This window comes from Lepus europaeus, chromosome 17 (assembly GCF_033115175.1).
Source record: "Lepus europaeus isolate LE1 chromosome 17, mLepTim1.pri, whole genome shotgun sequence".
NCBI lineage: Eukaryota > Metazoa > Chordata > Mammalia > Lagomorpha > Leporidae > Lepus > Lepus europaeus.
Window position 1 is genome coordinate 51,805 of NC_084843.1, and position 15,606 is coordinate 67,410.

Here is a 15,606-nt window from a genome sequence, read left to right on the forward strand (position 1 = left end):
TTCCAGTTCTTTGTGTGATATTGCTGGCAGCCTTTCCCCTCAGCTTGGGGGACTGCCTGCAGGCAGGTCTGTGATGATATGCTTTCCCAACTTTCATTCGCTTGACAAAGTGTCTTCCCTGCATTTTGAGAAATATTGCTGGTTTAGTATTCTTGCTTGGAAGTTTTTGTTTGCTTTTCTATTAGGATTTTGAATTTATCGGCCCCTCCTGAAAAATCTGCTGAGAGCCTTTTATTTATACATTGCTTTTCAACTTTTCTTTTATCACTTTCGAAATTCTCTGTCTTTAAATTTTGATGATTTGATTAAAATGTGTCTTAATGTGTGTCTCTTTGGGTTTCCTGGATCTTGATTTTAATTTCCTCCACAGACTTGAGAAGTTTTCTTCCATTATATCTGTTTTAATAAAAAGATTTTCTATTGATTATATTTGAAGAGTAGGGCAATAGAAAGAAGGAGACACAGAGACAGAGACAGTGACAGAGACAGAGACAATGACAGAGACAGATCTTCTGTCCACTGCTTCACTGCCCAGATGCCCACAACAGCCAGGGGTGAGCCAAGCTGAAACCAGAAGCCAGGAACTGCTTCTGGATCTCCCACACGAATGGCTGTGGCCCAGTTACTTGGGCCATCTTCTGATACCTTCGCAGGAGTGATAGCAGGAAGCTGGATCAGAAGCAGAGCAGCCAGGACTCTGATATGGGTGCCAGCAGTGCAGTGGCAGCTCTGCCTGTCCCGCTGTCTCTGACTGCTCTGTCCCTGTCTCTCTTCTCCTGCTGCCCTGACATTGCGTCTGCTCTTCCTAAAGTCCCTTAGGAGTCCTGACTCTCCCGCGCTGTCGCTCCTCGGGCTGGAGATGCCCAGGGACACACTTTCGTGTCCAGGGGACCTTTCACCCGCTGGTCTTGTCGGCTGCACCTTGCAGTCCAGGCGCTGTCTTCCTCAGCTCTAAGGTCTCTGCTTGACCCTTTCTGTGGAAGTTCTGTTTGTTCGTGCGTCACCCTGCTGGCTGATGAGCACCTTTACGGCCATTATTTAATTCCTCGTCAAGGAAACCGTGTGTCTCCATCTCACTGGGTCAGTCTCTGGAGATTTGTATTATTCTTTCATCTGGAACGTATTCACTGGTATCTTCATTTTCTCCGACTTTGGATTTCTGCACACTGATAAGACAGCTCTCGATCTTGTCACGTGGGCCTGTGTATAAGGGCCTCACCTACCCAGCGGGGGATTTTAAGGCCTCTCACATCTCTGCATTTGTCCACATCCCTGTTTCCAGGGGCCTCTGTGAAAGCAGGGTGTGCCAGGTCCTGTCAGTGCGCTGTGACAGGTGAGGTGGGAGCCAGTCCCCCCAGTTGGAAGGTGGGGACGGCTAGGTGTGTGCTCTGGTTCCTCCTATCTCCAGGTAACGCTGAGAGTGGGTTTTGCCTCCCACTCTGCTGCAGAGAAAGGATCTGTGGCACTGTCTGCACTTTCACCCTGGGGAGACGCTGGCTGGAAGTGGCTCCCTGAACGTCCACCTCTGTTTCCAGTGATGTAGGAGACTTGTGGCGGGGACACACAGCAACTCCTGGAGCGAGGTGGCCAGGGAGACAGTCCTGGGTGGGGACTGTAGGAACTGTGGCTCTTGACATGTGAGCAAACTCCTGGGGAGCATCTGCAGATCTGGTTCTCTTGCTGGAGGAGCTGTGGGTGGGAAGGCCGGGCCCCCGTTTATGCACCCAGAGGCCTTTGTCTGCTCTGTTGGCACCAGGTGTTCAAGCAGCAGCTAACACTGTGCAAACGCCTCTGAGCAGAGCTGTGAAGTGTTCCGGCTCCTCTGCCTGGGCTGTGTCCCCTGGAATGGCCTGCACATCTGTTTCAAGCCTCCTCTCACTCCTGCATTCTGGGAGGCTAAGGAACGCGTCAGAGCCGGGTGGTAACGGACCCAGCCCCCTGGAAGGGAGCTTTATCAGGAATGGATTTTTCTGGGAAAACTAGTAGACCTAGATGTATCCCTGAGGGAAGCCTCAGGGAGGCGCAGGGAGAGCCAGGCCTCCACATCAGGCTCCCAGGGGCCAGTTGTTCGTCTGTTCCGTTAACTTCCAGATGCAAGCTCAAAGCCAGGTTATCAACGTGCACCAGGAGAGTGTGCGGGGTGACCCCTCCCAGAGAGAGACCAAGAGCTGAGTGCTCCAGTCCCTTCTTTGCTCTGGCTCTGGATGCACCCTGGGAGCACTTGCAGACTGGCAGTGGTTAATTTTGGGTGTCAACTTCCCGGGACTGAGTGGTGCCTAGAGAACTGATAAGAAGTACTTCTGGCTGTGTCCAGAGCAGGCTGGCAGGTGGGCTGGAGTGGGGAAGACCCACCCGAACAGGGCAGCACTGTCCATTAAGCTGAGAGCCCAGATGGAGCAAAAAAGCACTGTCACTGTCTTAGTCACTCTCTCACTCTTGTTTTTTTTTAAGAATTATTTATTTATTTATTTATTTATTTATTTATTTATTTGAAAGGCAGATATGTATAGAGAGAAGGGAGAGAGAGAGAGAGAGAGAGAGAGAGATCTTCCATCATCACTCCCCAGATGGCTGCAGCAGTTGGGACTGGGCCAGACTGAAGCCAGGAGCCAGGAGCTTCTTCCAGGTCTCCCACATGGGTGCAGGGGCCCAAGCACCTGGGCCATCCTCCACTGCTTTCCCAGGCCATGGCAGGGAGCTGGGTTAGAGGAAGAGCAGCCAGGACTCAAACTGGTGCCCATATGGGATGCCGGCACTGCAGGCAGACGCTTCACCTTCTATACCACTGTGCTGGCCCCTCCGACTTTTTTGCTTTCATGTTCTCTCTCTCTCTCACTCTCGCTCTGGCTCTCTCTTCTCTCACTCCCTCTAACTCTTCTTTTCCAGGCAAGTGAATTTCCTGCTGATGCCACCCTTGGATGTGACTCCATGTTCCCCAGTCTTTGGACTCAGACCAGGACCAGAGGCTCCTAGGGTGTGCGCAGGGCTGGTCTTGAGTCTTTAGCTCCAGGATGGGGACTTCCCCGTTGGTCTTTCTCTCATTCTGAGGCTTCTGGATCCTTGGAGCTGCTTGAAGATGTCCGCATTGGAACTCTCAGCCCCAGTGATCCCTGAGCCATGGACACATTTAGACTCGTGTTCAGCTGCTTCTGTCTCTCTGGGGAGTCCTGACAACCACACAGCCCGCACTGAGCCTCTGTGCTGTGATCCAGGGAGCAGCACACTCAGAGCTCCGTGGCTCCCTCTGTCTCTGCAGGAGGCCTGGAAGGGAAGCAACGGTGACTTGCTGGTGAGCTGGATTTAACTACTCCACAACTCAAGCCTGGCCTCTCACATGTGTGGCAGGAGCCCTGCCATGTCAGCCATCGCCACTGCCTGGCAGGAAGCTGGAGTCAGGAGCCAGAATAGGGAACTGCACCCAGGAACTCTGATGGGGGTGCTAACGTCCCAACCTAGGCTACAGCTACTCCACCCCCACGGACTTTATATTTCCTTAGTTCCTCTTTTATTGCCTTGGTTTCCTTAGACATTAGTGGGTATTTTCTCACATGGCACTTTCCTGTATTTTTGGAGCTAATTTGTTGTTGCTTTAGAGCTTACCAGAATCTGTTCTCACTCCACACTCTTGCAGCTCCATCCCTCCTCCAGTTTGAGCAAAGATCCTGCCTCTCCCTCCCTGACCCGTTTGCCTTTACCAGTTAGCGCCACACCAGGAGCTGACACACGACTGCACAACACTTACCGTGACCTGTGTTCCGCACACGCTGGGTCACACTCCCACACGAGACTGCGTTCCCGCTCCACCTCCAGAGCTTTTTTTGTCTTCCCAGACTAAAGCTCTGTGCCCGCTGCGTGTACTGTGTTTGAAGACAGCCATTGGCTGCAGGTTTACCCCCTTCCTGGAAAAGGCGCTGCCTCCCTTGGAGGCATTCTCTGGCCCAGTGGGAGCCTTTTTACCATCCTTTCCTGGTCGTCTCGCTCACATTTCTACTCACCTACCATGTTGTTGGATGCGCTAGAGTCCCCCAGCTGGCACCCTCTCTGCACAGCTCACCACGATCTCCACTGTGTCCGACATGCCTGCAGCGGGACCTTGTCCACGTTCTTGTCTGTGTGCACTCTGTCCCCTTGAGGAGCTGTGGTGCTCACTGATCTTCGTCCTGCCTCACCCCAGAGCAGAACCTCTGTGCCCCGGCTCTGCAGCTGGGCAGGGAGAGTACTGTGCAGGAATGGGGCAGCCGGTGGGGAACGGTCTCTCCCCATGGCTGCCTGGGAGAATTGGGGTCTGGTATTCTGGATCTTCCATTACTTAGGGTACAGCCCCCACTTTGAGGATGGGGGCTGGCTGGGGAAAGTGAGCCCCGTCTGCTCAGCAGCACCTGAACAAATGCAGAAGCCCGTCCCCTCCCGGGTGAGTGCTGAGCTGTGGATGGCCAGGTGGCCTGGGTGAGGAAGAGGCCCATCAGGAGACCGGAAGAATGAGCAGGATGTCCAGCTCACCAGAGACATGTCCTCAGGCCACACCTTCCCAGAGTGGAGCCTTGGCCACCCTTTGATGGGCAGCAAAGGGCGAGTTTTGGAGGCCACCTGGCACAGGCCCCTGCTCTTACTACAGGCAGATTTTCTTGAATACATGGTTCCTCATTTTCTGTACATCCTTACCTTAAGATGATTTCCAGAGGCTGTGATGGGTGTTTATAATTTATAGCAATTAAATGTTGTTCCTTAAGCCCAGCTCCACAAGAAGTATGGCTTATTGACTAGTTGTCAATTCCTCCTTTTTCTTTCTTTCTTTTTTTTTTTTTTTGAAGTATGATTTATTTATTTATTTTTTGACAGGCAGAGTGGACAGTGAGAGAGAGAGACAGAGAGAAAGGTCTTCCTTTGCCGTTGGTTCACCCTCCAATGGCCGCCACGGCTGACACACCACGCTGATCCAAAGGCAGGAGCCAGGTGCTTATCCTGATCTCCCATGGGGTGCAGGGCCCAAGCACTTGGACCATCCTCCACTGCATTCCCAGGCCACAGCAGAGAGCTGGCCTGGAAGAGGGGCAACCGGGACAGAATCCGGTGCCCTGACCAGGACTAGAACTTGGTATGCTGGCGCCGCAGGCGGAGGATTAGCCTATTGAGCCACGGCGCCGGCCTAATTCCTCCTTTTTCAAAAACGCTCTGTGGCTTTGTCTCTGAGTCCAAGCTGCCCCCACCTCTCTCCCACTGCCCTTCCAGGACCCTGACTGCACATGTGTTGGGCATTTTCACCATGCCCCACACACATGTTGATGCGTGTCCCTGCACTCTGGTCTGCAGTACACGCATGTCCTGAGTTCTCAGCTTTAAGTATTCTCTAGTTGGCATTTGATTTCTTTGCAAAGTTTCTATCTCTGATGAAGTGTTCAGTTACTGTGGGGAGTTCCTCTGCTCTTTAACACACTTACTAGGGTGGTTTTAAGGTTCCTGATTGTGACATCTCCGCAGCTCTCTCTGGAATCTTAGTTTCTCGGGTCAAGCTTCAGAGGGAACTGAAAGTCTTTACATGAATTACCTGCATATTCTGCACGGGTTTTCTTGGTGTCATCAGCAGGAACGTTGGTCTGACACAGCTACCTCTCCCGCCAGTCAGAAGCCCTGAGTTGTCCGTCACATGGTGTTGCTGTGACGTCTCAGCATGTCCAAGTGTCTCTGTGACAGGGACGTCCTGCCCGTCCTTCCAGACCTCAGCCTCGCTGCTCCCAGGGCCGCTGAATCAGACACGGCTCTGGTATCGCTACCATCTCCATCTTGCTTTCACCAATTTTTTTCACTTTCATTGTGTCCTCAGCATGGCTTGCTGTGTTTCCTTGAACCTCTGTATCCATTGTGTCTCGCTCGATTCAGTCTCTATCTGACTTGCGCTGTCTCCTTCTACGCTCTTCCAGTTCCTCTGCACCTCCAGCTGAGCTCATCATCTCTGTCAGTTTATCTGTGTTGGAGAGCTTGGTGGCAGCACCCTCTCGTCGTGTTTAGGTTATCCCGATAACCCTTCTTTTTTTTTTCTTTTTTTCCTTTTTTTTTTTTTTTTTTTGACAGGCAGAGTTAGACAGAGAGAGAGACAGAGAGAGAAAGGTCTTCCTTCCATTGGTTCACCCCCCAAATGGCTACTATGACCGGCGCACTGCGCCAATCCGAAGTCAGGAGCCAGGTGCTTCCTCCTGGTCTCCCATGAGGGTGCAGGGCCCAAGCACTTGGGCCATCCTCCCCAGCCTTCCTAGGCCACAGCAGAGAGCTGGACTGGAAGAGAAGCAACCAGGACAGAATCCAGCGCCCTAACCAGGACTAGAACCCGGGATACTGGCGCCTCAGGCAAAGGATTAGCCAAGTGAGCGTGGCGCCGGCCTCAATAACCCTTCTTCTTCCTCTTTTGTTTAGGGTTCTTCCAGGGAGTCTTTCTATAGATATTGGAGGTTTCTAGGCACCCATGAGATGGACTTGGATGTTTTCATCCCAGCTAGCAGCAGTTGGACATCTCCTGGAGGGGACATTGGAGGCAACAGGTGACTGTCTCAGCATCTCAGCTTATTGGAAGGACAATTCCTTTAATACAAGTCCCCTCTGTGTCCCCCAACTGTGCCAGCAAGAGTGATGCCCCATCCCTGCCACTCACACCCATACCCATGCCTGACTTTGTCCTCGGGCTGCAGTCGCCATTTCTGCCTGGTGCAGGACCCTGCACTTCCAGGAATGAGTTTTGTGGGTGATTTCGATTCCCTGTGACAGCACCAGGATGTCTAAGTCAGTTCTGATAGGCATGGTGCTTACCAATGCATCGGGATTGGGCCACAAAAAAGAATCAAATATTTAGGAATAAATTTAACAACAGAAGCAAAAGATCTTGGGGCCGGCACTGTAGTGTAGTAGGCTAAGCTGCCTATGGCACTGGCATCCCATATGAGCACCGGTTCAGGTCTGGTTGCTCCACTTCCAATCCAGCTCTCTACTGTGGCCTAGGAGAGCAACAGAAGATGGCCCAAGTGCTTGGGCCCCTGCACCCACATGGGAGACCCAGAAGGTACTCCTAGTTCCTGGCTTTGGATTGGGACAGCTCCAGCCATTGCAGCCATTTGGGGAGTGCACCAGCAGATGGAAGACCTTTCTCTCTTTCTCTCCCTCTCTGTCTGTAACTCTGCCTCCCAAATAAATCAATACAATCTTAAAAAAAAAAAGTGAAAGATTTCTACAATGAAAACTATAAAGTGTTGATAAGAGCAATCACCAAGAGATTTTCGTAGTGGTGTGGTGTGTCCATGCACAGGGATGGGAATCCTCATTTTCCCAAGGATGTGGTTTATTGGTCTCCTCTCTGCTCTGTAGGTTCAGGGTTCTCAGGAGGAAGCGGGGGCCTTCCAGCACATGGTACCCTGTGTTTCTATCAGAACCATAGCCTTATTGCTGCACTGAGGGAGGAAGAACAACAGTGACAGCTGAAATGGAGTGACAGGCACAGCAGTGCCCACGACACACACTAGGGTGAGGGCTGTGAGTGAATTTCCTCTTTTTGCTCTGCTGTATTTCATGTCATACAATTATTTTTTTGCAATGGAAGAAAAGTCACTTTTACAACTAGGAAGAGAATTTTATTTAAATTAAAATAGTGTAATTATTGGTGGTGAATGTCACCAGCATCAGTGTGCTGTGTGCCTCTGGGAGATGTGTGCCTGAAAGACAATGGCTGGGAATTCAGGGAGGACCAGCAGGTGCCAAGGGAGCTGCACCGTGTGGACCTGGCGACACACAGGAGCCGACCTCACTGTACTGGGCGCATCCCTCAGCCTTTCAGGGACGTCTCCTTTGTGACATCTCCTGCTCTTTTATCATGGAGGCCATCTCCTCAGCCCGGGTCCTCAAAGGTCTTGTCCACAGTCACACACCCGACTGTGTCCTCTCAAGCAGCCACATTTGAGAGGTCTGAACTGTGTCTATGGAGCGTGTGGATTTTTGTGTCTAACATGCAGCCTCAGAAACAAGGCACCAGCACCAGCACTGTGCATCATTAACCAACCACAAAGGCAAGTACCTGGTCACTTCTCTGAAATGTTATGGCTTGAAGCTTGCAATCATTATGTTTGTGGGTCCCAGAGGCTCAGAGCCTGCTCTCCAGCAGGTGAGCTCCAGGCACCAGCCCTGTGAACTCCCCCAGCACGACCTCAGGTTGCCACTTACACAGCTGCTGAAAGCAACACCTCAGAGAGGCAAGACCATTCCCTCAGAGATGGGACCAGACGGCAGAAATTAAACCTGAAAATATCTGTTTGGCTACCAGAAGGCAATGCTAAATGATTCCGTGTGATCTCAGAGGAGTGGCACTCCAGTGAAGAGCTCATCCAGCACCTTCCTAGCAGCTCTACAGAGAACAATACCAGAGGTCAGTGGGCAATCGGTGACCTCCCTCCTCTGTGCTTCTTGGTGCTGTACTGTGCTTGGTAAGTTGCTGAGCAGGGGTAATTTTGTCTGATGGGATCACCCTTCTTTGTCATTAATCCATATTGATACAATGACAGGGGTGTCTCCCTCAGATGCAGAAGTGGGTGCTTGGACTGAGCTGTGAGGTCACAAGCATGCTCACGACCCCTGTCCTGAGAGCATGGGCTCCACCTGCAGAAGACACACAGTTGCTCCAGTGGTCCCAGCCCCTCTGCACGGCCACAGCCCCCTGTCCCCTTGAGTCTGTTGGGACAACACCATGTCTGTCATGGCCTCACCATGCATATCCAGTAAGACTCTTACCCAGCCCCTGCTCAGAGCACTGGGGTCACATGGATGCTTTGTGGCTCCACAGTGCATGCGTGTGTTTGGGGGGGGGGGGCTGTTCCTTAATTGAACACCTGAGACCAGTGTGCGTGAAAATGCCACTGCGCTGGCTGAGTGTCCTTGGGGGGTCCCCTCAATACCTTGTCCACTTGACTGAGCCAAGAGCCTCTCTCCAGGTTCCTCTCACTCTGCTCACCTCTGACTGAGGAGGTGGTGCTGGCCAGGTCCCCTGCCCCCAGGTCCTTTGGGTAGAGTGTGTTGTCTCACTTTGTTTCCATGCTTGCGTTACAGAGAAAAGTGTTTACCTGGATCTCACTTCCCAGGAAGCCACTCTGCCTGTCCCACCCACCCCATCTCACACCTGTTTACAGACCTGTCACCCAGAAGCTGCAGGAAGGGCTGCTCGCTGTAAGATAACCTATTGGTATTGGCCATTTTTGTGGATGTGGCTTCCTTTAATCTTGTTAAATTCTGATGAAGTGAACAGTGTGCAGGTGAGGAAAAACTGGAAATGGATCCCAAGTGTGGTAGATGCTGGGACTGGGCAGGAGAATAGAGACTGGAGGCAGAAGCCCAGCAAGCAGAGTGGCCCACCACCCCCCTCCCTTGCATTTAAAAGCAAAAGATGGTCCCGAGATAGGTGTGGGGCATTTGGGAGACTGTGCAGCAAGTGCAGGGGGCTCTCATCACAGCACCCTCCCAAGCGGCCACAGCCAGTGGGTGGAATCTGTGGGAGAACCCTGTGAGTGCCTATGCAGGACAGTGTGGGTGCAGCAAAGGGACCACCCCCTCTGTGCTGACCATGTTCTGGGGACTTCCCCACTCTCTTCAGTCTCTTATTCCTTTCAGGCTGGAAGGTGGCAGGGGCTTTGTTTTGGGTGCCAGGGAGAACAGACATGCAGCTGGTCTCAAGTCCTGCTTTTTCCAGGAGGAACCAGAAAGCCCCACTCAGCCCAGCTTCCCCAGATGATGCCAAAGACTGCTTGTTTCTCTTTCCAGCTCCCAGGCTGGTTTTCCCCCAGGAGGGTCAGCAATGGGGTGAGGGTAGGAGGCTGTGTTGCCTCTATCTTGATTTCCAGGATGTAGAGAACTTCCTGTGGATGTCCGGTAGTGTGCATCTGGGGGCAGTTTTGCTGCTTTTGTGTATTTTCTGGCTACTAACTGGGTTGTGTCAACATCAGGCAGCAAGCATGACCAGGGGCTGGATGCAACTCTGACTCCATGGGGCCAGGCCCTGGAGCAGACTCCCTGCGATGCCAGCTCCACCACAGCCAGACGGGAGCTCTCCTGTCCCCACTCTCTGCTCTTGAACTTACAACAGGTGCAGAAGTTTGTCCACTGAGATTTATCTTCCGAGAGAGAGGGAGACACAGCATCAGAAAGAAGGAGAAGGGCAGATGAAGATCTTGGGTCAGAGACCCAGCACCCATCCTGGAGTACACGGGATCCTCAGAAGGTCCACATGGAGCATGACCACGAAAGCATCTAAAAATTCCAAAATTCTTTTCCCCCAAAGTTTATCTTTTGATCCCATTTCCCAAAACAGATGTTCCCAGTGGGAGATGAGTCCCAGTGAGTACCACACTGAGGAGCCTGGCTATGGGCACAGCAAGGTGAGTGAAGCCCCTGGCCCTCCGGCAGTCCAGGTGGGAAGCGACTGCTGACACAAGGGCGAGACGCTGTCCGCGGTTCTGAACTGCACACTGGAGTGAGCAGCCCGACACAGCCCCCTGCAGGGTGTGCAGGAAGGCGCATCCATGCTCAATCTGGTCCACTGGCTGCGTGGGGGTCCCCCGAGAATGTGGTGTTAAAGTGGCAGCAGAGATGATGGCTTTGTCTTTGGGCTGGGGAAATGTATGGGGTTTCACCTCTGGGATTTAAAGGGGAAGTGAGCCGAATTCCTCTTTGTGGAATCCATGAATAGTCTGCTGGGTTAATGGACTTTATTCACTTGACCTTCATCTCTGCAGACTGAATTTACAGAGCTAAGGCCCCAACAGACAGGAACACCGTAGCTCTTTGGCCACCACACTGTGCAAGGCAAAGCCTGGTGAAAGGGTCCAGTCCACACTGGAGAGGGCGACGTTGAGGGATGAAACTCTGCAGGAAAAGCTGCTGTGGCACAAGCAGGGCCATTGGTAGATGGAGCCAGGTTACTCACTGGAAGCTTCACATGAGGCTGTGAGGCCTGACAAACCCCACCCACTTTACAGGAAGTTCTAGGCAGCCCTGTAGAGCAGGCACCGGTTCTGCCATGGCATGAGATCTCCATCCAGCACCACCGAGGAACCAGAAAATTAGTACCAACGTAGAAGGGGACATAATCCCAGACAGGCCGCTCATTGCTTGGGGGCTGGTGGGTGTTCTAGTTCATCCTTAAACAATTCTCTATTGTTTGATGTTTTGCATGGCTGTAAGAAATGTGCAGCAAGAAGTAAAGCCATTTTTATTTGGGAGGAAAAACTGGAGAAAACGGTGAACATGAAGGTCCAGGACAGTCTGTGCTTCCTGCTGACCCCAGGCCAGGGCCAGGGTTACTAAGTCCAGAGAAAATGGGGCTCAGCACAGAGTGTAAGGTCCTAGAGAAACCAGAAAAAAAGAAGGTCATGAGATTCTTTGCACTTGTGTTGGCCGGTTGCTCTAAGCTTTACTTTCTAGTCCAGCTAAGGAACAGAAGTGACACTTCAATCTCAGGCATTTGGTTGAGAGTCAAGTCCAGGGCCATGAGCAACCAGACACGGGTGAGGGAGTTCCTCCTGCAGGGCCTCTCAGCAGCACCACAGCTCCGGGGCCTCTTCTTCGTCCTCTTTCTCTCCCTCTACACCGTGGCCCTCTGCGGCAATTCCCTCATCATGGCAGCCATCACCTTGAGCTCCAGGCTCCGCACCCCCATGTACTTCTTCCTGCCAGCCTGGCTGTGCTGGATGTCATCTGGGCATGCACAGCGATGCCCACACTGCTGCAGACTCTGGTGGCTGAAGACACAGGCGTCTCCCACGGGGGCTGCATGGCCCAGATGTACTTCCTGACGTGGACTGTGGCGGCAGAGCTGCTGCTCTTCACGGCCATGGCCTGTGACCGCTACGTGGCCATCTGCCAGCTGCTGCGCTATGGCCCCACAAAGGGCCCCCAGGTGTGTGTGGCACTTGCTGGAGTCGTGTGGGGCATCAGCACCCTTGGTGCTGGGGTCAACACCTTCCTGATGCTACGCTTGAGCTTCTGTGGGCCCAGCGTGATCGACCACTTCCTCTGTGAGATCCCCTCTCTGCTGCTCTCCTGTTCCTCCACATATATGAACGACATCATGACACTTGTGGCTGACATCTTCTTTGCTGATATTAACTTCCTGCTGACCATGGTATCCTACAGCTTCATCATTTCTACCATCCTGAAGATGCGCACCACTGAGGGAAAACGGCTCTCCTTCTCCACCTGCTCCTCCCACCTCATTGTGGTCACCATGTACTACTCCACTGTCATCTACACCTACCTGGGCCCAGATTCCAGCTACTCCCCAGGGGCAGGCAAGATGCTGACAGTGCTTTATTCCACCGTGAGCCCTGCCCTGAACCCTCTTGTCTACACCCTGAGGAACAAGGACGTCAAGGCTGCCCTCAGGAAAGTCTTCACGGTTTTAGCAGAAAAGCTATAATTACATGGCATCTGGGAAGCTGAAAATTCCAAGTTTTCATGACTGGAAATATACTCATCGGGGACATGTCACACTGAGAAACAAAAGCTAAGTCGACTCACTGACAGCACCCCATTTGGAACCACAGGCTGTGGCTGTTTCCAGCCATAGAGGAGGGCCCCTGAAGCCTGCTGGATGTGTAACAGTGGAAGAGCTCAGACATGGACATTTGCATTAAGTGCTGGTGACAGATGTTCCATTTATGATAAAGCAATGCAAAAATAGTGGTACAAATGTGATGCATCTGAAGGGACAGTCACCAGACCCAAGTGCTGCTTTGGCGGCTGTCAAAGCCCCTTCCACAACACTGATGCCATAATTTCCCCCTGGTGCTCCTGACAGAGTGTGAGTCCTCTGAGAGCCACTGGGGTCCTCCTGTGACTCCACTAGGGTCGTGTCCAGAGCTCAGGGCACAGAACTGGGTGAAACAGAACCATGGCAGAGAAGGGAGCCATGAGGTCTGGCGGGGGTATGGTGGGAGGTTGGGATCAGTGGTCACTGGTAGTCATAGGAGAGAGAGGGAGCAAATGCAACAAGGCTGTGTCCTCCATGAGGTGGACAGCAGTGTGCATAGGGTAAACTGCTCAATGGCTCCTGCCAGGGGTCATTATTGCTGACACAAGGGACCCCCTAGATGGACAGTGTGACTTGCTCTGGAGAACATGGATCCCCCTTTCTATATGTCTCCACCCAGATTTTTTTCTGCTCAATGCAGTGCATTCTGGGGCCCCATATCCCCTACCATGGGAGCCCAGGACATTTCTTTCCCTTGTTGGTGCCATCCTCAAGACACTGGCGTTGTCGACATGCTTACCCCTTCACAGCCAATCAGGGAGTAGACAGGGCCTCGTCTCCAAGCCTGAGTGCCTAATGGGCCAGTGCCAGCCATGCCTAGCTCTGGATGAGTAATAGCTACCCAGGGAACACCGTGGATAGAGTTAACCTAGAGCAAGAGGATCTTCCTCTACAGCAGGCTATGAAGAGTCCCAAACGTGGAAGGGACACTCTCCAGAAGGCAGAAGTGGGTGATGCTTCAGAGGGAGCCACAGCCCCTGCAGCTACAATGGGGAATGCATGAGAGCACAGACACAGGAATGCTGAGTAACAAAATGGAAACAGGAACCGGCTTTCCCAATAAATATTAGAACCATTTGATTCACCCATCCTAAAATCACTTCATCATGGTGGGTGGAGTGCATAGCAGTGGAGCTCATGTTCCTGAGGGGAAGGTGCAGGAGGGCACCCTGGAGAGAGGATGGGAAGAGCAGTGTGTGCAGGCAAAAGTCAGGGTCAGTGGAAGATGGAGCGAGACAAGGTTGTGAGATGATGGTGCAGCCAGGAGGAGGACAGTACGGGGGAGGGAAGATTGGAAGCCAGGGAGAGAGTGGAGGATGTGGGAAGAGAATGGGTGAATGGATGGTGAGATGGAAATGGTACTGGGTAAGAGCATGGAGGCTCGGGGGGAGGCATGGAGGGAAAATGAAGGGATGGAGGAAGGATGATGGACGTATGGATAGAAGTGGGAGAGGAGGGGAAAACCAATAGGAGAAAGAGAGGAAGAAGGGTGGATATGTGGGTGCCTGAAGGGTGAATGGAATAGATTGGAGGAAAGGGGGAAACATGAAGAGTGTCCACAAACAGAAGAAACTGGAAAGAAGGTTCTGATGTATGGAGTGGGTGGGACAGTGGGAGATAGGAACAGGAGTGGTGGAGGCCTGAGAGTGTGGAAGAGAGGCAGGGGTGGGAGAAGCAGGAGAGGAACAATGAGGAGAAAGAGGGTGAGTGAACATGGATGGGAGGGTGGGCAGGGGCTAAATGGATGGACGGGCAGATGAATGGATAGCTGTGTGGATGGATGAGTGGATGGATGGGTGTATGGATGAGTGGATAGACAGATGTGTGGATAGATGGATGAGTGGACAGATGGACGAGTGGACGGATGGATGAGTGGATGGGTGGGTGGTTGGAGGGAGGGAGGGAGGGAGGGATGAGTGGCTGGCTGGCTGGCTGGCTGGATGGATAGGTGGATGGATAGGTGTGTGGATGGATGAGTGGATGGATGGATGGATGGATGGATAGGTAGATGGAGGGATGGAGGGACAGATGGATGAGTGGATGGATGGATGAGTGGATGGGTGGGTGGTTGGAGGGAGGGAGGGAGGGATGAGTGGCTGGCTGGATGGATGGATAGGTAGATGGAGGGATGAGTGGATGGGTAGGTGGATAGATGTGGATATATAATGGGATTTAATAGGATGATATGTGGAGGGCAAAAGGATAGTGATTAATTTTGTTTCTTAAATTTATGTATTTGAAATGCACAGAGACAGAGAGAGTAAGAAAACAGAAATCACCCACCTGCTGGCTCACTCTTAACATCCATTATAATGAGGGCTGCACCAGGCTGAAGCCAAAAGCCAGGAACTCAATGCAGGTGGCAGGGACATCACCCACTGCTTCCCAGGGTGTGCACTGACAGGAAACTGGAATCAGGAGCAGAGCCAGGATTCAAACTCAGGCACTTGATATATGATGTGGGCTGCACAAAAGGTGTTGTAACTGCCCCCAGGATCTAAGAATGTGGGCTAGGTGGATGGACACATTCACAGACTGTGAGAAGCCAGAGCCTGCTCTCCAGAGTGCAGGCCACCCTCTCCTAAGCAGAAAGTGGACATTTCATGGCCACTGCCAGCATAGAGACCATTATCAAAGAGATGTCAAAGTAGAACAGAAACCCCAAGTGTAGCTTCTGATAGTCACATGGCTGCCTCTGCGGCAGGTCACTCTGGCAATGGCTGTAGGTGAAGCAGTTTAGACTGGACCAGTTCCTTCTGGTGGGCCCTAAAACGCTGTCCACGTTTTGTCCACCCCAACTCCATCACTGCCATACACACGTGCATGTGCAGACACAGGTACATACAGACACACATTCACGCATAGTGCACACCCACACACACAGTGAACACAGGTACCCACAAATGCACACGTGTCAAATACACAACACAAATGTCCAGGGGCTGTCACATGGACCAGAAGTCCAGCAAAGGGGAGCCTGGAAGGGGACATTTGGGATCCGAGTCCTGCAGACAGATGGGGGCTCCAGAATCCTCACCACATCCCTGCAGGCT

The 15,606-nt window shown here is 52.4% G+C and overlaps 1 protein-coding gene across 1 annotated transcript; it reads left to right on the top strand.

Moving 5' to 3' along the window:
- The first annotated feature begins 4,478 nt into the window (after positions 1-4,478).
- LOC133776302 (olfactory receptor 13A1-like) lies at positions 4,479-12,439 on the top strand. The gene is given in 3 exon segments (XM_062215145.1): positions 4,479-4,489; positions 11,516-11,691; positions 11,694-12,439. Coding segments are annotated over 3 exon segments (933 nt in total).
- The last annotated feature ends 3,167 nt before the right edge of the window (positions 12,440-15,606 follow it).